The sequence below is a fragment of the Miniopterus schreibersii genome (assembly GCF_964146895.1).
Source record: "Miniopterus schreibersii genome assembly, chromosome: X".
NCBI classification, from domain to species: Eukaryota; Metazoa; Chordata; class Mammalia; order Chiroptera; family Miniopteridae; genus Miniopterus; species Miniopterus schreibersii.
Genome location: NC_138104.1, coordinates 84,652,233 through 84,680,168, shown reverse-complemented (window position 1 = coordinate 84,680,168; position 27,936 = coordinate 84,652,233). Strand labels below are relative to the sequence as shown.

The following is a 27,936-nucleotide window of genomic DNA, read 5'->3' as shown; positions in this document are numbered from 1 at the left end:
TGGGTCCTGCCCTAATCTAGAGAAAATCTGAGTAAATAATCAGAAGAAAGAGAAACTTATTCATTTTTTTTTGAGCAGGTAGCAAAACAGTGCTAGTTATATTATCTGCATCCTAGTTATAGGGTCTATATCTTGCATGGTGCTATGGGTGTCTGAAAGGCACAGCGCTTGGCACTTTTCCCTGTGTCTGCATCCTAACTAGGGCTGAATGGGCTGGGCTTCACCCCAGTGGCTGTCATGGAAATGCAGTGATGCTGCTGAATTTGTCGGAATAGAAGTGGAATTACAATATTATAAACTGGAACACCAGTTATACTTCTCATGATCTTTCGTTCTTATTTTCACAGGGGAGATTTTAGTATTTATTTTTATTTTCTTTGGGCTGCTCAGAACACCTCTTAGAATTTTTTAAATCAAAGCCCCAAAACACAGCGACATTTAATTCCAAATACAATGTTTATGTGAGTAATGCCACTAGTCTTTAAGTACTTTCGATCTTTTAAGAACACAGATGATATAATACTCAAATCTAGTTCAGAGAGCATTAAAGAAAGTATGCATAATTTATATTATATACTTAGATTTTTCTTGTCATTTTTCTTTTGATGCTTGGACTAAATATAATAATTACTCAATTTTGTTTTTGCTTTGTATAAATAGAAAATGAATTTTTATCCAGTTATTTTTCTTATATCCGTTTTGCTGTATTGGTTTTGCATCTCAGATAACACATTTAATCATATCCCTCTCTATGTTTTTGTAAACTAAAATGACAAGTTCTAAATTAAATTAAAATGTTGTAATTGTCCTTTCTTCCTGAGGTGTGATATACATTGGATTTTGTTTGGTTAGTGGATATTGTAAGGAAAGAATGTAAGAGTGAATTGATGTTTTTTAAGATAGAATTGGCTCACCTGGCTCAGCGGTTGAGCATCGACCTAGGATCCAGGAGATCGCGGTTCGATTCCCGGTCAGGGCACAGGCCCGGGTTGCGGGCTCGATCCCCAGCAGGGGGCGTGCGGGAGGCAGCCGATCAATGACTCTCTCATCATTGATGTTTCTCTCTCTCTCTCTCTCCCTTTCTCTCTGAAATCAGTAAAGATATATGAAAAACAAAAATAGAACTGGCTCCTAATAGGACATTTTCATTAAGTACTGTTTATGTTTCTGCATCTTTTGTTTTCATCTTTGTTGTCTTTAACCTTACTGAACCCTTGAGTCCACTTGATCTTCAAACTTGAATCAGTTCACTGTCTTTCTCAATCCTCTCCTTCCTTGGCCATTTGTAATACCTGCCCTGCCATTCCCACCCTTGCTCAGTCTAGCCATCCAGTTTATTTTCCCTGTTCCCTGTTCAAGTGTCTTTATATATAATAGGAATCTTCTATGCCCGTGTTACTTCCCGCCACAGTCTTCTTCACACACCACTAGTACTGTCACGTGACCTTTTTTACACTTACCCCAGCTTTGCCCTCCTTCAAAGTTCCTGTTCACCCTTCAGTCAAAACTCAAATGCCATCTCTTTAAGTGAGGTTTTCTCCACTTTCTTGGGCCGATTTAGACTCCCCTTCTTTTCAGCTCCCACTGTGTATTTCTTTTTTAAAAAATGTTCACTTTTAGTTTATTAATTTATTTTGCAAGAATCATTGACTTTCCGAATATGTACTGTTTGGAGGTACAATGCATGCATAGCCTTTTAAAATTATCTCCAATTATTTGTTTCTATACATCTCTTATTGTGGTAGATGTTGCTAAGCTCCTGCCTGATATTCATTCCCCTTCCTAACAGGACCCTTGTTTTGTTTGGGGAAGCAGTGTTATCTAGAAATCTCTTTTTCCCAAGCTTCTGGCCAATGGGCTATGGACAGAATTTTCTTTTATTTCCATGCTTCTTCTTTATGCCAGGCACTGTTTGAAGTACTTCTATATATCTTAGCTTATTTAATCCCCTACAACGATTCTCTGCATTAGATACAATTGTTATCCCCATTTTCTGTGTGAGAAAACTGTTAGGCAGGTTAAGTAAATTGTCCAAGGTCTCAGACAGTAAGTCTCAGAGTTAAAATTTGAACCAGGGAGTCTGACCCTAGAAATTGTGCCCTTCTAACTACTATGCTATGATACCTTTCTCACTGAGGAGAGCCGCACAGTAAGGAGTGGTAGTGTGGGAAACTAGAAGGAGCATTGCTCCTTGAAGGCCTTGCCAACCTGTTAAGGCAGCCCTGGAATGCTTATTTGTGGACTTCTAACTTCATAAGATAAACAAACCCCTATCTACCTAACCCACTGTAGCAGGACTTTTTGTCACTTATAGACAAATATAATCCTAATGGACTCCCACTAGACTGTTAGCTCTTCCATGACCAGTTTCTATTTTTTTTATAAATAACTCTTGAGTACTAACATAAGTATTGGCATTCAGGAGTATTAATAATATCTGAAACTGGGTGTTCTCTGGGCATCACACACTATGTTAATTCCTTTACACGTATTGTTATCTCCCTTCATGGTCATAGGAGGTAGGCACTATATCTTTTTTTTTTATGTTTATATCTTTATTGATTTCAGAGAGAGGAAGGGAGAGAGAGAGAGAGATAGAAATATCAATGATGAGAGAGTCATTGATCGGCTGCCTCCTCCATGCCCCTGACTGGGTATTGAACCCGCAACCCGGGCTTGTGCCCTGACTAGGAATCGAACCCCGATCTCCTGGATCCTAGGTCACCGCTCAACCGCTGAGCCACACCGGCCGGGTGCGCTGTATCTTTTTTAAGATTGAGGAAACTACCACAGCATGAGAGCCTACCTGACCAAAGGCAAAGTTTGTGAAGATCACTCATCTCTCCCTTCATTGTCCATTGCCTTTGAATCTCAGGTGATCCTTTCTTCATTAAGAAAGAACTTCCGAGTTAGTTATTCTTTCCATCAGGTATTATTTTCTTACTTTAAAGGAATTGATGAATTTAAACAGATAAAGCAACTCACACTAAATGTGCCTGATCCCTCCTGGGCTCTCAGTACATTTGAATTATAGAAGTGTGTTGATTTTCATAGCTATATCAGAAGTTACATTTCTAGGGATGTGAACATTAAAAGAAAGCCTCTGGTAATTCCTTCCTCTGAAAGCTGAATGAATGTCTGATGTTAATAAGTATTTCAGGGATCATGAACGGTTTTCGACTGTGTATGAATAAAGCCACCTCTAATCCTAGAGTGTTTGCTTCATTGACAAATGTCAATTTTTTGGAAATATTGGCATACTATTTGTCAAATATTTCATCTGCCTATTAAAGTTGGAAAATAAGTTATGCATTTTAGATTTTAATCAAACTGTAGGTCTATACTCAGTTGGTAATCACTCAGTATTTCCCTATATTTTGAGTTTAGTTTAAATAATTTGTTGTATAATGTCATTATATTTGTATGCCAGCCCTTATTTTGGATGTTAAAAAAATAAATATAATTAAAATTTGGAACTGTCTTCTTCTGTCTAAATCTTCTGTAGGCACTATTGAACCCTACTCCACACTGGAATGTGAAGTAACGTGGCTGCCGGGCTTCAGTTCTCCAGAAAGGGGAGAGTTTACTCTTTGCGTTGATGAAGGAAACACGATGACACTGAAATGTGTTGCACATGTAATGATTTCCCTTGAATATGAGTTTTATTTTCAGGGCTCTGAATTGGCTGGGTATACATGTGTGTGCAGAGTAGTTGGATATGTATACTATGTTAGTAAAAATGGATTTTGCATGCGATACTTAGTTAACTAAATTATGTCAGCATCTTTCTGGAGCCACTTCTCTACCATAAATGAAGACTTTGCTAAAAAGTGTGTTGTTATCTAGAATGAATTTAGAAATCCAAGACTTTTGTGCCAACAATACTAGCTTGTTATTAGAACCTCTAAAAACATATAATATCATCGGATCCACTTGAAATCAAAATATTTCATTAATAGATGCCAAAGAAAATTAGAGAAAATTATATTTTTGTCCTACTCTGTTGCATTTTTAGTGTTCTAGTAGTAATTAATAATTAGTATGAAATGGATCTTGCAGTTTACATAGCAAGGAAATATGGACACTTCTTATTTTTATAAAATATGCTTCTTGTAATGAAGATGTGAGTAAAGTGAAAGCTGCAATATATAATTTTAACTTTCTTTCTGTGGTAGAGCCCAGAAGGCCTTCACTTGGTGCCTCTTAATCACTAGAAATCCACTTGTGTATCAAATTTCCCTCCTAGTGTTCTTTGTAATTTAACACAAGCCAAATGCTGTTTTACTAAATCCCATCTCTATCACTATGCCATGATCATGCTCTTACATATTTCAGCTATAAAGGAGCTTATAGCCTTAAGAGATAAGAGCTTCATCTATTTTAATGATGGCAAGTGGCTGGCAGAAGTTAGTAGGGTGTTTCTCCTGCTCCAGGCTTGAAATAAGCTGGGTCCTACTGCTTTCACTGTTTTGTGTTCGACAAGTGTACTAATATAAATTTTGCCCACATCGTTATCCCGTGTGTATTTTTTTCTGACAGATAAAAGATGAGCAACTTAGTAATGTAGACTTGGCATTAATAATAGGTATCATTTATTGAGTAATTATAGTGTCAGGCATGATACTAAATGCTGTTCATGTATTATTTAATTTAATCCTTATGACAACTTTATAGGTATGTACTAATAACTCAGTTGATGGGTAAGGAAATGGAGGATTTGAGTAGTTAATGAACTAATACAAGTTTACACATGCAGTAAATGCCCTAGTTGGAATTTATATTCAGATCTGCCTCCATAGCCTTTGCTATTACCTCTGATAAAATTTGCTTTCCACTTTTCCTGCACTGGGATTGATTAAGAATTAAACCTTGAGATATCAGAATAACAAATTAGATTCTTTTTTGGTAAACTTTTGAAGCCCTTAAATTTAAATGGACTGTGAAGTATTACTCTTAAGAAAGTAAAGATGGCCTGGCCGGTGTGGCTCAGTGGTTGAGCATTGACCTGTGATCCAAGAGATCAAGGTTCGATTCCCGGTCAGGGCACATGCCCAGGTTTCAGGCTCCAGCCCCAGTCGGGGGCGTGCAGGAGGCAACCGATCAATGACTCTCATCATTGATATTTCTCTCTCTCTCCCTCTCCCTTTGAAATCAATAAAGATATATTAAAAAAACTAAAAAAGAAAGTAAAGATAGAGCTACATGAAGTGATTAAATAAAATGTTCAAGTATGTCATTAATTTATGAAGGCCTTGACTATTTCCTCTTCTGTTAGCTTTGCTTGAAAACTATTATAACAATTACCCATACCATGTTCTTCAAATAATTTTAAGAATGTACTAAAACCTAAGACAATAAGAAATAATAGACCATAGGTAAAGACAATAAGGTCTGGTGTAAAGAGAACTGAATGAGGAATTGGAAAAGTTGGGTTCTAGTTGCCTTTGGCTACGGTTTGCTTTCCTGCAAAATGGGAGAGGTGGATAATATCAACATTTCCAAAAAGTCTTTCCGGATGCACTGGTTCTGTGAAATTACTTGTGTGGGATAAGGGGAGAGAGCCCTGCCCCTAAGTAATGCTGTGAATCACAGTAAACTCCTTCCCCATTCTCAGATAAGCAAAGTGTACGTCATCAGCATATTAAGTGCTGTGACAAGGCGTCTAGTAACACTACACAGTTGGGGAGATGATCTCTTACCTCTCCTTCAGTGATTAATTCACAGGATTCTCAGTCTTGGATTTACTTCTTCCATAGTTATTGTACTCCCCCTCCCGCCTTCAGTTGAGGGGTACAATTTGAATATCCCATTCTATTTTCCTTTCTCTTAAAATCTGATAACACTTCACATTTTAGAAAGTTCCATGAAGCTGAAAAAATATTTGAATTATCTGGTGGGGATAAAAAGAAAGTTGTTTACTATTACTCAGCTGCATTTTCCCTTTCCTCTTCTTACCCTTAGCGTGGTAACACCAAGGTCTTATTTTTGGAGCCAAGGATACTCTTCAATAACAGCCCTCAAGGTTTAACAACTTGGAAGAAAGTCGTTCTTCACAACGTAGGACAAAACCATGCTTATTTCAAGGTGATGTAAAATCTTGGAATCTGACTTAGATCAGATCACATTATAATTCAAATTAATATTTTGCTATGAGTACTGTGGCATTAATATGTCGTCTTTATAAGTTTACCAATGCTAGTATTTAGATATTTCACATGAGACATCTGAGTACATTTCATCTACTTTGTCCTTTTAACTTCCCATAAAATTCATTTCTCGCTCCCTTTCTTTCTTAGTCTCTCTCTTCCTTTTCCTCTTACCCTCTTTTTTCTTTCTGCCTGTTATTTTGTTATATTAAAAAAAGATTAGTCATTTGAAGAAAACACCGTTTAAAAATATACTTTGTCGATGTTATATTCCATGTTTAATTACATGCTTTTCCTTTTCTCCTCTGTCATCAGGACTCTTATGGTAGCAACAGGCATCATTCTAAAGATACTGTCATTATAGTTTCTTATTTAAATTTCAGGGTGGGGGTATGTTTAAAGTGGTGATAGCGGTTGTTGTTGTTGTTTTTACTGAATAATCTATTAAGATGCCCCAATCGAAGTTAATCTTTGAGGTCTTTCATTCAAGCTTTATATTTAGAAGTCTTCTTCTGCCCCGGTGTAAGCAAATGAGGATACCCTTTTCTACTCTGTTGCTTCAGAATTAGATTTGAAGGCTATTTGTTCCCTCATCTCCCCAAATATATTAATTTCCAATTTCCCTTTAAATATCTAATTTCCCTTTAAATTATTTTGGTTTAAAGGATGGTAGATAGGGTTAAATTGGTCTCTGACAAACCATACCATCCACCCTTTGGTAAGTGCCTTTTTTCAATGTCAACATGATACCTTAGACATAGGCTGTAAAGGAAATAACAAAGAAGAAAGGAGGTTACTTATCACCTTGCATCCCCACTAAGGTAGCTTTCAGTTTTTATGATCAGGGAAAAAGCGAACTATCAGTGTAGCATCTAGAACCTTAGCATCTTCTCTAAGAGATATATTTCAGCCTTGTAAGGTTTGCAGAGTCTTGAAAACACTTCAGACAATAAACTTCATCTTACTATTTGAACGTTCTGTTTGCTGGGTTAGGGGTGCAAATCCTTGTTGAAGTTCAAACTATATGTCCCTTTGGTGTTTGAAAAATTGATTATACAATCACTGCATGCCCTGTGCTTGGGGGTCCTCTCTCTCGATAGTAGTTTGGAAGCTTTCCTATGAAAACTTTGGAACGGTAACTTGAAAGGATAATGAAGAAACCAAACCAAACAAAAAACAGCCTCATAGGAACAGAGACCAAAGTGATGGTTGCCAGAAGGGAGGGGGTGAATGAAAAGGAGAAGGGGAATGTAGCCCATAATATTGTGATAAGTTTGCATGTGACAAATCATTACTAAAATTAATGAGGTAATCACATTGAAAGGTGTAAAAATGGTGAATCACTATACCATACACGTGAAACTAATATAACAAATATAAGATTATATACCAACTACACTTAAAAAATTAGAAAGGATAATTAGCATTTCTGCAAATTTTCATTTACAGGTTTGCAGTAAGAGCCTTTTGCCTATCATTAAAATTGTCCCAGCAGAAGGAATAATTCCATTTGGGGGGCTAACTGTTGTTACTATCATCTGTACACCTACCATGGCAGAAAAATTTGATACAATAGCAAAGGTATGTTTGTGCATATGTGTCCACGCACGATATATATGTCTGTGGATTTGTTTGGTTGTTTAAGATATTTGTAGTGGTAAGTATAATGCTATAAAATGTAAACATGTTTATTTTTAGAAAGCTTATTTTAATGATTTCTTCGAACGAAAAATTAGTTTAAAATTAAGATATTAAAGATTTTTTAAAAATTTCTTTTATTTTTCTAGCAATGAGTTAGCTCTAATGAAGTGCATATTTTAGCAATCTAAAAGAAAAGCTACCTTACCTATATCATCTATTATAAAAATGGTTAGCAGAACTTGGCAAGAGGATTTGTAGAAAATATTTCTGGTAAAAGTTAGTAATGGAAATTTATACTAAATTGAAATGAATACCTTTCATCAATATGAGGCATTTTTCACATGAAATTGGAATTATTTCTGGCATCTCTAACTTGTTGACAAGTCCCTTACTAGTCACAGAGCAAAGGATTTTTTTCATGGCATTAATTATATACCTTAGGAAAAAAATAATCAGTTTTGGAATGCTAATTCTAAATAGCTTTAATGACGATATGAATTACAGGCAAATTCTATATGATGTTAACATCTATATTTTATAGCACGCATCAAATGTTTTACTATTTTATGTTCTGGGGATTATGTAAATGAGAAGATATTACCTTGATTTTAGGGACTTCTCTGTGTTCATTAAACAATAAATCAAGCATGTAAGACCAAGTTTCGCTGCTGCTGCTTTCAAGTTTTGTGATCCCCTCCCCAAAAAGACAAAAATACTTGGTTTCTCTAAGCCTTAGCTTTTCTCACTTGGAAATTAGGTTATTAATAGTAGTAACCTCACAGAATAGTGAAGATTAAAAAGGAGGTAATGTGTCTAGCTCCACACTCAGCCCATATACCTGGCGATGTTTAGCTGATCTCATTATCGCTGTTGTGGATATTAGTATCTTCCTATGGAAAACTGTGTTTGCAGTCAGTTTCCTGTTTGTTTTAATTTTAATAACCTGCCGAAATTAGGGAAATACAAAAGGGCCACAGAGAGTCTGAAGCAATAATGTCAATTCAAGTGGGAAGAATTCTGCAGTCACATTCACGCTGTCAGCTGGTCCCATTTGTGGTTTTAAGAGTTGAATACTCACTCCTCTTAGGAATATCAATTCTGCATAATAAGAAATGTGCTGACAACTGCTAGAAGAAATCTTGTGACATGTATAATGTGTTGAGATTATTTAAATTATAAAATGTTGCATAAATGCCAGGTAACACTTAACCGGTATATGAGTATATTTTAATGTGGTTTCTACAGTTTTATATTTCTCCTAAATATCAGGTTGCTATTCGCCATACAAATGACATAGACCTTAGGATTGGTGGAACTGCTGAAGTTGCTAATGTCGAAATCAAGCCGGTGAGTGAGTTACCTATTTGTGTATTCAGTTTGCGATTGTGGTGATTCTTATTTGCTCTGTGTCCCTAGTCAGTCCATTTAGGCTTAAAAATTTTATGTAGTGCCCAGCTGGGCCTGGCTCAGCGGTTGAGCATCGACCTAGGATCCAGGAGATCAAGGTTGGATTCCCAGTCAGGGCACATGTCCAGGTTGCGGGTTCGATTCCCAGCAGGGGGCGTGAGGGAGGCAGCCGATCAGTGACTCTCTCATCATTGATGTTTCTATCTCTCTCTCTCCGTCTCCCTTCCTCTCTCTGAAATCAATAAAGATATATTTTTTAAAAATTATGTAGTAGTTTGACACAGAAATTAATATACGTAATGTAAATAAGTGATGAAGCAGAATATTAAAGGTTTAAGACTTCACCACCGAATTTACGTATCAGAGCACTAACAGCACCATTAAGTCCTCTCTAGGCTTCATCGTGACCCTACTCCTTTGAAGAGATAACCCCTTTCCCGAATTTCTGGATTACTACCCCTGTACTTTTTCTAATTGGGTTCCCAAACATGCATGAATTCCTTAACTATTCATTGTTTTGTTTAGTTCATTTTTTTTTTTTTTTTTTAGCTTTATAACAAAGATGTACGGTCTTTGGAGTGTTGCTTTAAATTAAATATTGTGTTTCCAAAGTTTATCGAAGTTGTGTGTAGCTGTATTTTATTCATTATCACTGCTATTTAACAGTCCTTTGTGTAGACACACTATATGTTGCTATAAATTAGATGTTTCTTTTTTTTCTTATTACAAAGACTACCTTTGAGAACATTCATATACATACCTTCTGAGGTACTTATGCAAGAGTTTCTTCTGGAGTGGAGTTGCTGAGACATTGAGTGTGTGTATATATGTGTGTGCGTGTGCATGTGTGTGTGTGTGTGTGTGTGTGTGTGTGCTTGTTTGACCTCACAAGATAATTTCCACACTTTTTATTTTTTGTAGAATAACCCTTCTTTCTTTCGTTTCTTTCGTTTAAAATATTACAGATGTCCCTTTTTCTCCCCAATGGCCCATTCCACCCCGTCCTACCCCCCTCCCCAGGCCCTCTCCCCACCACTGTCCGTGTCCTTGGGCTATGCATATATGCATATAAATTCTATGGTTACTCTCTCCCCCTCCACCCACCCGCCTTCCTCCATCCCTCTGACATTAGTCCATCTCATTCATGCTTTCATGTCATTGAATCTATTCTGTTCATCAGTTTATTAAGTTCTTTAGATTCCACATATAAATGAAATCATGTGATGCTTGTCTTTCTATGCCTGGCTTATTTCACTTAGCATAATATTTTCCAGGTCCATCCATACTGTCCCAAAGGGTACAAGGTCCTTCTTTTTTACAGCTGCATAGTATTCATTGGTGTAAATGTCCCACAGCTTTTTATCCACTTATCTACTGATGGGCACTTGGGCTGTTTCCAGATCTTAGCTATTGTAAATTGCGCTGCTATGACCACAGGGGTGCATATATTCTGTCTGATTTGTGTTTCAGGATTCTTAGGATATATTCCTAGGAGTGGAATCACTGGGTCAAAAGGCAGCTCCATTTTAAATTTTTTGAGGAACCTCCATACTGTTTTCCATAGTGGCTGCACCAGTCTGCATTCCCACCAGCAGTGTACTAGGGTTTCCCTTTCTCCACACCCTCGCCAGCACAAGTCGTTTGTTGATTTGTTGATGGAGACATTCTGACAGGTATGAAGTGATACCTCATTGTGGTTTTAATTTGCATCTCTCTGATGATTAGTGACTTTGAGCATTTTCTTATGTGTCTCTTGGCCATCTGTATGTCCTCTTTGGAGAAGTGTCTATTCAGGTCCTTTGCCCATTTCTTAATTGGGTTGTTTGTCTTCCTCTTGCTGAGTAGTATGAGTTCTTTGTACACTTTGGAAATTAGCCCCTTATCAGATTCATCCTTGGCAAATATGTTTTCCCAGACCATGGGGTTTCTTTGTATTTTGAGGCTGTTTTCTTTTGCTGTGAAGAAGCTTTTTAATTTGATGTAGTCCCATATGTTCATTTTTTCTTTTGTTTCTCTTGCCCTAGGAGATGAATCAGTGAAAATTCCACTATGTGGGATGTCTGTGACTTTACTGCCTATATTTTTTTCCAGGATTTTTGTTTCATGACTTAAGTTTAAGTCTTCTACCCATTTTGAGTTTATTTTTGTGTATGGTGAAAGTTGCTGGTCTAGTTTCATTTTTTTGCATGTACCTGTCCAATTTTCCCAGCACCACTTATTGAAGAAACTGTCTTTACTCCATTGGATACTCTTGCCTCCTTTGTCAAATATTAACTGACCATAATGGCCTGGGTCTATTTCTGGGGTCCCTGTTCTGTTCCATTGATCTATATGTCTGTTGTTGTACCAATACCAGGCCGTTTTGATTACAATGGCTTTGTAGTACAGTTTGATGTCCGGCAAAGTGATCCCTTCCACTCTGTTCTTTTTTTTCAAGATGGCTGCAGCTATTCGGGGTCTTTTTTGGTTCCATATAAATTTTCGAAATGTTTGTTCTAGATTTGTGAAATATGCTCTTGGTATTTTAACAGGAATTGCATTGAATTTATAAATTGCTTTGGGTAATATGGACAATTTAATGATATTAATTCTTCCAATCCATGAGCATGGTATTCTTCCACTTGTTTATATCTTCCTCTATTTCTTTTTTCAGTGTCTTGTAGTTTTCCCAGTACAAGACTTTTACATCCTTGGTTAAGTTTATTCCTAGGTATCTTATTTTTTTAGTTGTAATGGTAAATGGTATTGTTGTTTTAGTTTCTCTCTCTAAAAGTTCATTGTTGGTGTATAAGAATGGCATTGATTTCCGGATGTTGATTTTGTATCCAGCTACATTGCTAAATTCGTTTATCAAATCTAGTAGTACTTTGATAGAGTCTTTAGGGTTTTCTATGTACAATATCATGTCATCTGCAAATAATGACAGTTTTACTTCCTCCTTTCCAATTTGGATACCTTTTATGTTTTCTTCATGTCTGATGGCTGTGGCAAGGTCTTCCAGTACTATGTTGAATAAGAGTGGTGGAAGTGGACATCCCTGTCTTGTACCTGTTTTTTAGGGAAATGGTTTTAGTTTTTGCCCATTGAGTATGATGTTGGCTGTAGGTTTGTCATATATGGCCTTTATTATGTTGAGGTAGTATCCCTCTATTCCCACTCTGCTGAGAATTTTTATCAGAAATGTGTGCTGGATTTTGTCGAATGCTTTTTCTGCGTCTATTGATATGATCATATGATTTTTGTCCTTCATTTTGTTTATGTGATGTATCACGTTTATTGATTTGCGGATGTTGTACCAGCCTTGCATCCCTGGAATAAATCCCACATGATCGTGGTGTATGATCTTTTTAATGTATTGCTGGATCCGGTTTGCCAGTATTTTAGTGAGGATTTTAGTATCTATGTTCATCAGGGATATTGGCCTGTAATTTTCTTTCTTTGTAGTGTCTTTATCTGTTTTTGGGATCGGGGTGATGCTGGCCTCATAAAAAGAGTTTGGGAGTTTTCCCTTTTCTTGAATTTTCTGGCGTAGTTTAAATAGAATAGGGGTTAATTGTTCTTTGAATGTTTGGTAAAACTCGCCTGTAAATCCATCTGGTCCAGGACTTTTGTTTGCTGGGAGTTTTTTTTACTACTGCTTCAATTTCATTAGTTGTTATCAGCCAATTCAGGGTTTTTCCTCTTCTTGACTGAGCTTTGGAAAGTTGTATGCTTCTAGGAATTTGTCCTTTCACCCAGGTTGTCCAGTTTATTGGCATATAGTTGCTCATAGTATTTTCTTACAATCCTTTGTATTTCTGTTGGGTCAGTTGTTATATTGCCTCCTCCATTTCTGATTTTATTTATTTGGGTCCTCTCTCTTTGTTTCTTGATGAGTCTGGCTAAGGTGCATCAATCTTATTTATCTTTTCAAAGAACCAGCTCTTGGTTTCTTTGATTTTTTTTGTATTGTTTTTTTAGTTTCTATGTCATTAATTTCTACTCTGATCTTTATTATTTCCTTCCTTCTACTTCCTCAGGGCTTTTCTTGCTGTTCTCGTTCTGGTTCTTTTAGTTGTGTTAAATGGCTCATTAGAACTTTTTCTTGTTTCTTGAGATAGGACTGTAATGCTATGAATTTTCCTCTGAGGACTGCTTTTGCTGTGTCCCATAGGTTTTGGGTTGTTTGGTCATTTTTGTTTTTTTCCATGAAGTGTTTGATTTGTTCCTTGATCTCATTGGTAACCCATTCATTGTTTAATAACATGCTATTTAGCTTCTATGTGTTTGAATATTTTTGTTTTTTTTTGTAGTGGTTGATTTCTAGTTTCATGGCATTGTGCTCTGAGAAGATGCTTGATATGATTTCAGTCTTCTTATATTTGTAGAGACTTGCGTTGTGCCCTAACATGTGATCTATTTTTGAGAATGTTCCATGTGCACTTGAGAAGAATGTGTATTTTGCTGCTTTTGGATGAAATGTTCTGTAAATGTCAATTAATTCCATTAGGTCTAGTGAGTCATTTAAGGTCTGTGTTTCTCTGTTGATTTTTTGTCTTGATAATCTGTCCAGTGCTGACAGTGGGGTGTTAAAGGCCCCCACTATGGTTGTGTTGCTGTCAGTCTCCCCCTTAAAGTCCACCAAGAAATTTTTTATATATTTAGATGCTCCTATATTGGGTGCATAAATGTTTAAAAGGGTTATTTCCTCCTGTTGGATTGATACCTTTAATATTATATAGTGACCATCTTTGTCTCTTCTTATGGTCTTTATTTTGAAGTTTATTTTGTCAGAAATAAGAATTGCTACTCCACCTTTCTTTTCCTTTCCATTTACATGGAATATTTTATTCCATCCCTTCACTTTTAGCCTGTGTGAGTCTTTTGCTCTCAGGTGGGTCTCTTGTAGACAGCATATATTTGGGTCCTGTTTTCTTATCCATTCAGCTACTCTATGTCTCTTGATTAGACCATTTATCCCATTTACATTTAAGGTTACTATTGATATCAACTTATTTAATGCCATTTTCCCCCTTTATGCTGATGTACCTTTCTTTCACTATTCTTTCTTTTTCTTAGAACAGTCCTTTTAGCATTTCTTGCAATGCTGGTTTGGTGGTACTGAATTCCTTTAGCTTTTTTATGTCTGGGAAGCTCTTTATTTCACCTTCAATTTTCAATGATAGCCTTGCTGGATAAAGCAATCTTGGTTGCATGTTCTTGCTTGTCATTACTTTGAGAACTTCATGCCAGTCCCTTCTGGCCTAAAGAGTTTCTGTTGGGAAATCAGCTGTCAGCCTTATGGGGGTTCCCTTGTAGGTCACTCCTTGTCTCTCTCTTGTAGCCCTTAATATTTTCTCTTTGTTGTTGACATTTGCCATTTTAATTATGATGTGTCTTGGAGTGGGTCTCTTTGGGTCCCTCTTGTTTGGAACCCTCTGCTTCCTGAACTTGTGTGGCTTTCTCCCTCGCCAGAGTAGGGAAGTTTTCTGTCATTATTTCCTCCACCAAGTTCTCTATCCCTTGCTCTATTTCCTCCCCCTCTGGCATTCCTATAATGAGAATGTTGTTTCACTTCATGTTGTCCAAGCTCCCTTAGAGTGTCCTCATGCTTTGTAAGTGTTTTTTCTTTTTGCTGCTCTGATTGATTTTTTCTACCTTGTCTTCTAAGTCACTTATTCTATCCTCTGCTTCATTGACCCTGCTTTTACTTCCTTCCAGTGCATTCTTGATGTCAGATACTGCATTCTTTATCTCGGAGTTTTGTTTATGTTATGTATCTTTTTTTTCATGTATTCACTAGGGTCCTCGATCTTATCATCTAGTGTCTTCTTAAGTTCCTTGAACATCTTCATAATCAATACTCTGAACTCCGTTTCTGATAACTTGCTTAACTCCATCTCATCAGTCTTTCTGGCGATTTCTCCTTTCCTTTAATTTGGGAGTTGTTTCTTTGTCTCCTTATTTTGGTAAGTCTTAGTGTTTGTATCTATATATTAGGTATATTTGCTCTCTCCTAGTCTTGTGGGGAGGGATTTTTGTATTGTGAGACCAGTGGAGCCCAGAGGTGTGTTTTCCTTATACTTCTGAGATCTTTGCTCTAGGCGTGTCCCTTTTGTGGGTGTCCCTTTTATGGGTTCTTTGGGTTCTCCTGTTGTGGTTGGATCTAGAGTGTTGTTGACCAATCCGTGGGAGGACTCTCCTCTCAGGTTGGGTAACTGTCTCAGCCCTAACCTCATCGTGTAAGCTGTTTTACGGGTGCTGGTAAGGCAGGACAATTCTCATTTAAACTTCTAGGAAACAAGGGATATCTTACAAAATTTCTTGACAGTCACAGTGAAAATAGAGCTGGGAGCGTGAAGGGAAAACACGAGTTCTAGAGAAAAAAAATAGCTTAAAAAAAGAAAGAGAAAGAAAAGTAAAGCTTAGAGAGAGAGAAATATATTGTTGTTAATAGTGACTAAAATTTAGAAAATAATAATAATAAACTAAAATGTAAAAAATAGAGAAGCTACTGGGAGATAATAGAGGCAGAGAAAAGATTCTGAAAGAAGGGCCAGCAAACAATTAAGGGAGAGAATAGGAATAGGATAATAGTTGAAAATGAAAAATTAAAAATACATTAAAGAGAATGAGAGAAACTAACAATCTAACAAAAAGACAGGAAGACAGAAGGGAGGAAAACAAAAGCAAGAAGGAAAAGAAGAAGAAGAAAAAAAAAAAAGTTATGCAAATGGATCGAGAGGAGAGAGAGAGATAAAGCCTGGGCAGGGAAGGTGCCCAATAAGAGATTTGGGGGGAAACTATAGAGAAAAGGAGTAAACTTGTTGGTTATAATGATAAAGTCCCAGCCATTAAGCATGAATATGAAGAAAGTCTTGATATTAGAAGTGAGAATAAAACAAAACAAAGAAATAAAACAAAAGAAACAGAACAAAAACAAGCTAAGCAAGACAAGATTCTTAAAAAAAACAAAATGAAAATAATTAAAAATTTTAAAAATAAAATTTTAATTATTATAAAATTTAAAAAGAAGAAAAAACAAATGATTTTTTCCCCCTCTTTCTCTTTTTCCTAAGGGGGAAAAAGAGGAAGGGGGGGGAAAAAAGGACAATCAATCAGGTGGGTTTTTTCTGGGCCTTTTACGTTGTCTTAGGGTCACTGTTTTGTGTGGTGATTTCCGTTCTCCTGGGAGGTACTTGTGTATCAGCCAATGTGAGGAGCCGTCTAGGTTTGGCTCTGGTGCTCTTAGGTAGACGGTTGATCTGAGGTTCTCCGTGGGCCACCTCCTCTTGTCAGCTATTTTGCAAACTTGTAGTTGCCTGGTCTTGCTCCAGAGTCTTCTGTAGAGTCTTTAGGGTGCAAGATGGCTAGTGTAGCTCAGGGTATCACCCCCCTTACTTAGAGGTTTTGCTGTCAGGCACTCACTGTGAGGGAGTTAGTCTCTGCTCCACAGCCAGCTCCTCAGTCCCTACCCTGTCCTCTGATTCTAGTTCCCCATGCACTGGCCTGCTGCAGTTTCAGATTGATTTCAGCCTGTTGCCTTTTCTGTATGGGCCGTTTCAGCAGCCTGGGCTCAGTGGGTTCAATTAAAGAACATTCCACTGAGCTCTTTGCCTGCCCAGCCCCCAGCAGGGGTTTTCAGCATTCCCTCCAGGTCCCAAACAACAGTTTCTGAGAGTCTTATTCTTGTGATGTCCTCCTGTGAGGCGCTCTCCCTTCCTCTTCAGGACTGTGCCCTGCGGGGGTGTCTGGGGCCTCAGTGAGCAGGACCCGCCCCTTTCCTGTTGGGGGCGGTGCTCCCGGCTGCAGGAGAGCCCGGCAGGCTCCGCCCCTCCCTGCTCAGCTCTGGTTGGCTGGTCGCACCAGGCCCGCCCCTCAGACAGTCTACTGTGCAGACCCCAATCCCAGCCTCCGCTGGTCTGTCTGCGCAGTGCACGCTGGGAAGGTGGGAACCAGTTCTGTGATCCAACTCACAAACGCAGAAAGCAACACACAGGCAGAAGAGAGTGGGCCCTGCAAGGTCCCGCTTCCCGCACACCAAAGCCCCCAGCGGGAGGGGACTCAAAGTCAGCTCCACGCAGCTCCCGAACCGCTGGTCTCAGCACAGCTGGGGCGGCTCCACAGGCCACCCCGGCGCCCCTCCGGGCTGGTCACCGATCCCAGCCTCTTGGCACCGGGAGCTCAGGGCGGGAGGGCTCCTCCCCTTCCCCTCGCCAAGCAGACTCAGTGCTTTCTGGGGCTCAGCACAGTGCCCCACAGGGAGGCAGAGGGTCCCCGTGTGCAGCTGCTCAGTGCAGGCCTCTGGTCCCTTCCTACTCGGGTGCCACAGGCCTTGGGACAGCCTTTCGTATGGTCAGCACATCGCACATCGAGCATTAGACACTGGTCGGGTCCGCCATTAGAGGCCTTGTTTCCTAGGAAGGCGCCGTCCGCCATTAGAGGCCTTGTTTCCTGGGAAGGCGCCGTCTCCTCCGGGACTCACCGCTCCCTGGGGTCCCTCTACCCTGTGTGCGGGGAGCTCCTCCCCCTCTCGTTGCTCCGGGTGTGGGGTCTCCGCCTTTGGAGGCCGCCCGCACTCCCGAGGGGAGGGAGCTTTGCAGCCTCCAGGCCTCCGGGCTCGGAGCCCAGCACAGGCTTCAGGGGGGACTCCCCGTTCCTACGCCCCCCCCTCTTACCGGCCTCCGTGATGTGTCTTCAGTGCTCCCCGCTCGCACTCGGTCCACTCAGGTGTGTTTCTCTGGTTTTTCCAAGCTGACTCCGTAGGATTTTAGGAGGAAATCGAGCCCGTGGCTGGGAGCGGGGCGCTGCTGCTTCTCACAGGGCCGCCATCTTCACTCTTTCCATACTTTCTTCTCGAGTTTCCATTGATTCACATTCTGTTGCTCTATACATTGTGTTGTAAGACTTAATGTTTGCCAATATGTGGAATATAAAACAATATCTCACTGTGGTTTTGATTTGCATTTTCTGCATTATAATTACACTTATTTTTATTTTTTTATTTTTTTAAATATATCTTTATTGATTTCAGAGAGAGGAAAGGAGAGGGAGAGAGAGAGAAACATCAATGATGAGAGAGTCATTGATCGGCTGCCTCCCCCTCGCCCCCTGCTGGGGATCGAGTCTGCAACCCGGGCCTGTGCCCTGACAGGGAATCGAATCCCGATCTACTGGATCCTAGGTCCATGCTCAACCGCTGAGCCACGCCCGGCTGGGCTACACTTATTTTTCTGTTCTGTACCCTGATAAAATTTTGCTCTATAATTGATAGAGTGTACAAACATGCTTTTTTTTTTTTTCTTGCGAGCCTTTCAGGAATTAGATCTGGCCTCATCTACCCAGAGAAACTTATCCTGATCTTTCAAAGGAAATGCATATGCCCCTCTGTTGGGACATTTATAAGATGTGACAAACATCTTCAACACTGGGAGCATCTTCATTATAGCGACTGTCATTTATCTTCAGGCTTTTTGCACTTCTCTTTTTCTCTTTTCATAGTACGCCACCACCTAGCACTATTTGGGTGCTTCACTAAGTTGAGCAGATTTGATGAGGCTGCTGGTTGCCTCAGGCAGGCCTCACTACTAGTCTGCACTTTAATGGCATCACCACAGTTCTAAGGTCTGGCTTTAAGTTATAATTTTCTAAACCTTATTTTATTAAGTAATGAAGGCATTTTAAGTCCACAAAGACTGACAGATATTAAGCTAGCTTGTCCAAGACTATGGTAACTACTGGACATGAAACCCTGTAGGATCAGAGTGCTTTTTCCATTGCTATGGTGTCTCTCCATGAACAATGTTAGACAAGCATTGAGACTTTTACTACTTTATTTCGTCATCCCAAAGACATTTGTGGCAGGCTTTTCATGTTATGGCACAACTAAGTAATTTATAGGACTTTACAAGGATAAATATTTATTGATATTTCCTAATTATGTTGGATTTTAAGCATAGCTGCCTAGGTGGCTTTTGAAAACAATATTTTAGTGTCCAGGTACTGTCAGCAATACATTTAATAAGCGTGTGGCATTTACTGTGTATCTTAGTAACAATTAGGAAATTTTATCCAAATGAGCAAATGGACAAGGCCAGAATGGGATAAGAGGAATGATTTTTTGCATATACAAAGCATCAAACTTTCATTACCCATTTTTGGATTTTATGAATTTCACCTGTATAGTTTGGTTGATATTTTAAGTGAAACAGATAGTGGCCTATTGACATTAATGACGTGTTTTCCTTAACATTAGGATACTGCTGCCTCTTTGTCTTTTAAAGTTATATGTAATTCTTTTACTAAGGAACTGTAGGGTATATATTAACACCACCAGAATGACAAATTCTACAGTTTTGTGGTGTAGGCACATCCTGACATATAAGCTCAAGTTCAGATACATTCAATAAACTTTCCTTATGTATTTAAGCTAAGTGTCAGTTTGTAGGGAATGCAAAATGAATTATACTTAAGGTCCACTAGGAGAAACAGATATGTAAACAAATAAATGGACTTTGTGATGGTGTAATGTAAGTAAATATGAGGAACAGAAGTAGCCCTGAGCAGTGTCATCAATTTTGGTTTATCGAACTGGGGATTGGTGGATGCATAATATTTTATCAGGCAGTTATAAGTTAGCAAAAGGCCTTCCTGACCGAGGGACACCTTGATAAAAATACAGAAGGATGAAGTGTCAGGTATTGATTGGAAATGACAAGTCCTACAGCTTGCTGAAGTGTGAGGTGATAGGGTGAGAATGAAGCTAGGTGAGGCTGGAACAGGAGGCAGGGGAAGGTCATGAGGAACTCTGTGAGCCCTGCTAATGAACTTGGACATTCTCCTGTAGATGGAGGAGAAGCATCACATTTTAAGACATGAAGCAGTGTGGTTGTATTTTCAATGAGTTTAATTGTGACTTAGTTTTATAGGGGAGAATTGGAGAAAGTGAGAATCTGGAAATGAAATGAAAAGTGATAAGTTACTAACTTCGTACAATTACAAAAAGGAAGGAGGCAGAATTAACGGGGTATGGTAGTTGGTTACATACAGGAGGTGGGGGAAGGAAGGAAAATGTGACTGATTTTTATAGAGTAGTAAATGTCTTTGGTGAACATAACTATTTTTTTTATTGAGGTAGAATTGACATATAACATTAGGTTAGTTTCAGGTGTACAACATGGTGATTCAATAGTTGTATATATTGCAAAATGATCGCCATAATAAGTCTAGTTAACATCTGTCACTAAACTTAGTTACACATTTTTTTTCTTACTATGAGGACTTTTAAGATTACTCTCTTAGAGTATAATTTTTAGTTTATATTATTCTCATAAACTATTACACTACTTTCTAATTATTCTTTTTTTTTTAAATTTAGGACAAATTTATCTTTGGTGGCACCTTTGTTGGCGGTACCCAGATTATTCCATTTTTGGTAAAAAACAAAGGTGTAACACGTGCCAGAGTGGAGTTTAATCTAGAAGGCCGTCAATATTTTTCAATGGATTTTAAAGACAAATCAGGTATATATTGTGTACTATAATGATATTATTGTAAAAATAAAACAATTTTAAGTTGCTCAAAGGTATAATGTTAAAAAAAATATTGTAAGTTAAGGGCAGTTATTCTTAACTGTTTTTAATGATTCAGTGCATGTTTTTCTTATATGCCATAATTCATCATGGTTTTACTTCTAGAAATACATCAATATTAATATCATAACACTTTGGTAATGCATGACATATAACTGCTTATAAATTGATTTAATATAGTAAGTTATGTATGTTATGTATAACTATATACTATAAATGAAAATAAAATTATTAATTTCTAGTTTTAATTGGTCATGAATTTCAGATAAATATCCTTGGAAAGCTCTCTCTATATGTTTACTCATGTATTAGGTATTTTTATGTTAAATTAAGTTTTAAAAAATATGCACTTATTTTTTTATTTTTTATATCTTTATTGATTTCAGAGAGAGGACAGGAGAGGGAGAGAGAGAGAAACATCAATGATGAGAGAGTCATTGATCTAACCCGCAACCCGGGCATGTGCCCTGACCTGGAATCGAACCCCGATCTCCTGGATCCTAGGTCGACACTCAACCACTGAGCCATGCCCGGTCGGGCAAAAAATATGCACTTTTTAAAGTGCATTTCATTTCTTTACTCCAGGGGTTGGCAAATTAAGGCCTGTAGGCCAAATCTGGTCTGACACCTGCTTTTATAAATTAAGTTTTATTAGAACACAGACACACTCACCTGTATTTTGTTTATGGCTGCATGTCTGCTATGACTGTGTTAGAAACCATGTGGCTTGCAAGACGTAAAATATTTACTATTTGGACCCTTATAAAAAAAGTTTGCTGAGCATTGTTTTAGTCATTTCATCTTCAATAAATATTTGTCGAATACCAATTATAGGCTACGTACTACACTTTGAGTCATAAAGATAAGAAATCTTACATTTTCTTGAAGTGAGCAGTAAGCTTATTAGTCCTGACTAATACTAATTAGTCTCAATACTAAACAGATGATCCACTAAAAGAGTTTAAATGATGAGGGTTCAATGAAAAAATTGGTGGGAGCCAGGTTGAAAGAAACCAACAAGGGATGGAAACTGATACTACTTCTGGGCCTGAAGGAGTAAGAAGAGGCAAGATATTATTGGAGCCCTGCGAGTGATGAAATTATGAAAGATGGGCCAACTTGAAGAGCTATAGCTCTAAAGCAGGGATGGGGAACCTTTTTGCTACCAAGGGCCATTTGGCTATCTATAACATCATTCTTGGGCCATACAAAATTATCAACTTAAAAATTAGCTATGAAAGAAACTCCTACATTTATTGAATTTCAAGTCCCGCCCTCGCTTGCCTTGGCAGGGCCAGACTAAATGATCTTGCTGGCTGTGTATGTGGCCCGCGGGCAGGACATTCCCCACCCCTGCTCTAAAGGAATGAAGCTGTTACCACAACTGTAGTCAAAGCAGCGAAGACAGGAGGGCATAAATACCTCTTACCCTCTCATATCCTACTGGAGTCTCCCTGTGGTTGAACCAGAGCCGAGGCAGGGGAGCAAGGGGGCCTCACTGAATCAGCCGGTAGAGGCCAGGACAGAGCAGAATAGAGCAGAGAAAGATGGCTGTTGGATCTAAGTGACAAAAAGAGACCACCTACAACAGTAGGAGAGGAGGGGAAAGATTAGATTATTGCCATGTAACATGGCAGATACTATAGGACAAGTCAGTGCATGGTGCTGCGGGAGCATATACTAGGGAAAACCAGCCCAAAATCAGCAATAAGGAGAGATATTTTGGAGGATTTGATGCATAATTTGAGTCTTGGAGGAGATACATGAGAAAAAGGGAATATATGAAAGAATGCAAGTAAAAGCCTAGAAATGAGTCAGTATGGAAGTAGTTCAGGATATCTAGAGCATAGAGGGACAAGATTGGAGGGGCAAGTGAGACCCAGGTTACTAAGGGTCTTTTCTAGACTTAGCCAAATGTTAGGCAGCACCATTAAAGGATTGATATCCAGGCAATGGTGTGATCAGGCTCATGCTTTATTAATTTCCCTTTTTGAGCGAAGTTGAGAATGAACTGGACAAAGCGTGGGTGTGGGAAGGGCAAGACCAGTCACAGGGAGATCACTTAGGTGTTGCGGTCGTACAAGCAAGATGTGATGGGAGCCTAAACTCAGGTCATGATGCGGGGGGTGGGAAGGAGAGTACAAAGGCACTGAGGATTTAGAAAGGCTCTGACTTGGTTACCACGTAGACATGGGTATTAGGGAAGAGTAGGAAGTCTCGAACCATTCCTAGTTTTTGACACTAAGAGGTGGGTGACTAGGGGTACAATTCATAGTTGCTGCAACACAGCAGGAACAGGTTTAGGCGAGCATGTTATGTTTGAGGACACTGGAATAGCCCAGGAATGATGATAGTATGCATTTGGAAATAAATATGAAATCTATATTCATTTTTCAAAAAAAATCTGGATGTTGAAACTTTCATGGCTTTGAGCACTTTACTCTCACTGACCAGCCCATATACCTTCATGCACCTTGTTCAGTGGATCACAGACTGTTCTTGGTTATTCTGCAGAGCTGCTCTGCAAAGGGCCTTTCTTTCCCTAATTCTGCCTTAGCCCTAGCTGAAACCTCCCCTCTAGGCCACTGCATCATCTTTTCAAATGCTTTCTCTGCCTCCTCCAAGCCTTTTCCTCATACTTATCTCAGAGAGTGGTCTCCTTACAGCAGAGATCTTATGACACCTTTGTTTAAAAAGCTTTGCTATTTCCCTATGACCAGTGTTTCTCAGCAGCCTGCTGCTGACGCAGTCTAGGAAGTACATAAGCTGATCTTAATAATTAACAATTTGCAGTAAAGTTTATACTTAAAATGCTCCAAAAATGTGTCTTATCATTATAAATATTTGAACACATAAATGCCCTTTGTTGGCAAGTTAGATTTGGTTTTTCACATGATGGCTTCAGGATTATTTGATAGAGTGACTTACAGGAGAGGCAAGGTTGAGGTCCATTTGACTGTGACTCCACTTTGTCTTTCTAGCCACTGCTCCCATTACAGGCTCCGTCGGCTCTCTGTGCCACTGCCAGATTCTGTTTTGCGTTTCCTCCCAATGGCACTGGGCTTTCCTTCTAGGATGGTTCCTCTTTTTCTGTCCCTGCTGCCTGCGATCCCGCCTTCTTTTATAAATTAGCTTCAACCTCCTGAGTCCTATGGGTCATTAGTCCCAGTCCTCTCCCTTGTCCAGTTGTTTGAAATTACTTTTAAAATCTTTTCTCCCTTAGGACACTGTGTACCTTTTGTTATAACACTAACCAGTTTTCGCCTTGTATCATTGTTTGTCTCCCCTGGTACACTGTGAGCTCCATGGGATTAAGGATTACATTTACAGTTTTTGTTTTTTATTAGAGTTGTCCAGTATAGTGCTGTGCACATTATAGGCACTCAAGAAATATTTATTGAAGCTATCTTGAATTACTGAATTTCACAAACTGTATGTTTATATATATACAAATATATTTATGAATATTGATTTATTTATCCATTTTTGTTTTGTCTTCTGTGTTCTATACATACACCCATTCAAAGTGGATATTCTTTGCTGTGTAATATGTGCATCTTTCCTCACATCACCGACAACGTTTATATTAATATAACCGTAATGGGGTTTTTTGTTTTATTTAATGGTTTTTGCCTTGTGTATATCAAGGTAAGTGAAATTGAGTAGGATGAAGGAGGGTGGAATGAGTTATTGCCATTCATTTCCAGACAAGGATAACTGAAATTATGATCGTTCCTTGGCATAATCTGAAAACTGTAGGAAGAAAAAAGAATTTTTAAGGAAATTGTTTTAGAAGTTAATTTAAGTGCTTATAATTTTTGAACCTAAAGTTTGCATTACTAATAGACAATTGTTTCTGTATCTGCACCCAGTGCTTTTGTATCTGGAGTGATTCCATTTTGTCAAAAAGTTTTCTTTTGTAAAATTGTGTTTCTCCTCTTTGTGGACTCTTGAAGGTGTTAGAGGAGGCCTGTGCCTTCCCGGCTCCATCTTCACTGCCAAGGGTGTCTCCCAACTTTCTCAGACCTACGACTCAGGCAGTGACATGCCCTTGACCTTTATTCCTTTCCACATTCATTTTTTTTTTTTTAAAATATATCTTTATTGATTTCAGAGAGAGGGAGGGAGAGGGAGAGGGAGAGAGACGTAGAAACATCAATGATGAGAGAGTCCTTGATTCACTGCCTCCTGCACGCCCCCTGCTGGGGATCGAGCCCGCAACCCGGGCATGTGCCCTGACTGGGAATCGAACCGCAATTTCCTGGATCCTAGGAGCCATGCCCGGCCAGGCCACATTCATCTTAATAGGACTGTGATATGCTTCTTGGAACTTTGGAGATTTTTAAAAATGGGTTTACTCTGTTTTGATGATTGAATGTATGCTTGCTCAGTGTTTGGATATCAGTTTTGCTGATTAGAATTGTGGTATTTAGGGCGATCCTTTACCCAGCAACCTTATGCAGCCCTGCGCAGGTATTTTAGTAACTGCTTTTTGATTATGAACACATAACAGGTTTCTCAGTGTTTCATTTCCACATTTAACAATGGTGTTATAGATATGTATGTGGCTTCTTTTACATGTACTTTATCCTGTCTTACAGGGAAACACACAGATCCTGCATTTCCTGACCTGTATTATTTAGAGTTGGAGGCAAAGACATCCATGGAATGCGGCATATCATTTTCTCCTAAAGAAGTAAGTTCAACTCCCTATTACTGAGAAAACTCAAGATGTGACATGTATGAAGGAGAGGGAAATTGAAGCTAATCCCCAAATCACTTGTATTTGAGCCAACGTGTTCTTTGTACTTATATTTAAGTGGGGAATGCTTAATGCTCTTGGAATCACAACCAGAAATTACTGCAGATGCGCTGTGAAGATTTAGGAGCTGTTGCTATGATACTGGTTCCTTTCATAGTGTTCCTTGATGTTTAGTGACTTGAAAACCACAACGACACTAGTAAACACAGAGCATGGCTGTGGGCTTAGTTCAAGAATGTCTCCTGTTGTTATTGATGCTGATGATGTTGGTAGTTATCAAGATAATTCAATATACTAATCTCAGCCCTTAACTGTCTCTCTGTTTTAAGTATGAGGCCTTTTCCCCTCCAGAAACACATATATTCTTTAAAACACCGTGTGCTGAATTCACAACGCTGAGAGTCAATTCCTGCCTTCTGTAACTGCCAATTGTGTGTATGTGGGAAGTCACACTGCCCTGGCCTTCTCTTAACTCACATCTTCACAGACAGGTTACATAAAATGTGTTTTTACCTAAGGTAGCCCTGTAATCACTCAGAATGCAAAATTGAGAGGTTCGATGATTTCCTCACCCATGTTTTATCCCCTCAACAAAACTGTAAAATATAAGACATCTTTTATACAGCAACTCAGTGACACATAGAAAAGATGAGTTCTATCATTGTGAAAGCACTGAGGTGTCTAATGGAGAGGGAGAACTTGGAAAGCTTTGTGATGTGTGCCATTCTAAGTGCTTTCCTAGGTGTTGTCATTTAAACAGAGGAATGCCTCAAGTTGAAAATAATATTCTGATGAAGAAAAGATTTCCGTTTCCTGGCAAAGGTTGATGGACAAAAATGCTTGTGACTAGAAAAGTGGCAAGTGGCATTCAAATGTCCTCTATTTTAATCCTTGAGGGTTCTTTCCTATCTTCCTGTAAGAGTGATTGTAAATCCAGCATAACCACTATGAAATGTTTACCCAACGGTTGCATAAAAAGGTTGGTGGAAAAAAGAAAAGAATGAACAATTCTCTCTCATTTTCAAGAGCTTCAGGGAAAATATAGAGCAGCAGAGATGAGAGCTGCAGAGATCTGGAGAGCAACTGAGACACAAAGATGAACCAGTCTGTGCCACAGGGCAGAACTGGGCCATTGTAGCAGGAACAGTAAGGATAAAAATAGGGAAAGAGCTATACCAGCGCTTTCAAATACAACTTTCTATGGTGATGGAAATGTTCTGCACTGTCCAGTAGCCATATATGGATACTGAGAGCTTGAAATGTGGCCATTTTGACTGAGAAAATAAATTTTAAATTGTATTTAATTTTAAATATTTTATGGTTTAACTTAAATATCCACATGTGGCTAGTGGCTACCATATAGGGAAGCAAAACACTAGATATTGGCCCAGAAGTCACTGAGTGGCCCGTAGGAAAGGGGGGGGAGGGCTTCAGAGATTTAGTGTAAACAAACCAGACCAGCGGATCCCAAATACAACTACAGCTGCCCACCAGCACTTTAGATTGTATCCAAACCTGGTGCACCAGAGGCAAGGGTGGGTTACAACGGGAATTAACTCAAGCCCCTATTGTTGGTTTCACATTTTGCTGCTTACATAGGTCAACTAGGAGAGCTCCCGCTGGCTAGTTATAGCTACACACACACACACACACAGGCAACTTACAGTTAGCTATAAATACAGTGGAGGACATTTGAAATGACTGGAAATCAGACAATTGATCTGCCTCACTGGCTCTAATTTATGGAGCAAAATCTCACAGGGTGTGCTGTCTGCAGGGCTTTTTACGTTCTTCTCATTGTTGGACTGAATTACACCCCAATACACTAAGTAAGTCTCCCTTGAAAATACCCAGTAAATATAGAACAATTCAAAATCTTAAGCAATGTGTAGCACTCCAGAGAACTGTAAACATATATATTTTAATTTGACAACCGATTTTTAGAATCCACAATCTAAACATTAAGAAATAGATTTACAAATTTTTAGTTGTTGACAGTTAAACAGTAATAGTAAATTGGAATAAAAAAATGAATATATCAAATTGCATAGGCATCTTCCCCAAAAGTCTTGTAAACAGAATTAAACTGGATTATATACTTTTTTCTAATTTCCAGTTACACTTAAGATAAATGCTCTTATAGATGAATGATAACATTAAAAACAGCATATATCTCCGTTGTATGAAAATATAAAATCATAATATAGACTTATTAAGAAAATATATAACTTGATCTTGACATACTTAAAAACCTATAGATTAAAATTACTGAAGAAACATATAAGTTTATTTCCCTTATTGAAAAAAGTGGGCGTGTGTGCGTGTCCGTATGACTCTGTGTATGCAAGATGCACGTACCGAGTAGGGGAAGGACATGCATTAATGCTTCAAAATACTAACTTGTCACAAA

General features: G+C 38.6%; 1 protein-coding gene across 1 annotated transcript in view; it reads left to right on the top strand.

Moving 5' to 3' along the window:
- The window catches only part of CFAP47 (cilia and flagella associated protein 47), a gene marked incomplete at both ends in the record, with an annotated part of 352,044 nt that overhangs the window by 46,487 nt on the left and 277,621 nt on the right, over positions 1 to 27,936 (top strand). The window contains 6 exons of the mRNA XM_081125415.1: positions 3,506 to 3,636; positions 5,962 to 6,084; positions 7,596 to 7,727; positions 9,057 to 9,134; positions 20,551 to 20,695; positions 25,366 to 25,460. Of these exons, the coding sequence (XP_080981541.1) occupies positions 3,506 to 3,636; positions 5,962 to 6,084; positions 7,596 to 7,727; positions 9,057 to 9,134; positions 20,551 to 20,695; positions 25,366 to 25,460 (704 nt within the window). The remainder of the gene's footprint in view (positions 1 to 3,505; positions 3,637 to 5,961; positions 6,085 to 7,595; positions 7,728 to 9,056; positions 9,135 to 20,550; positions 20,696 to 25,365; positions 25,461 to 27,936) is intronic.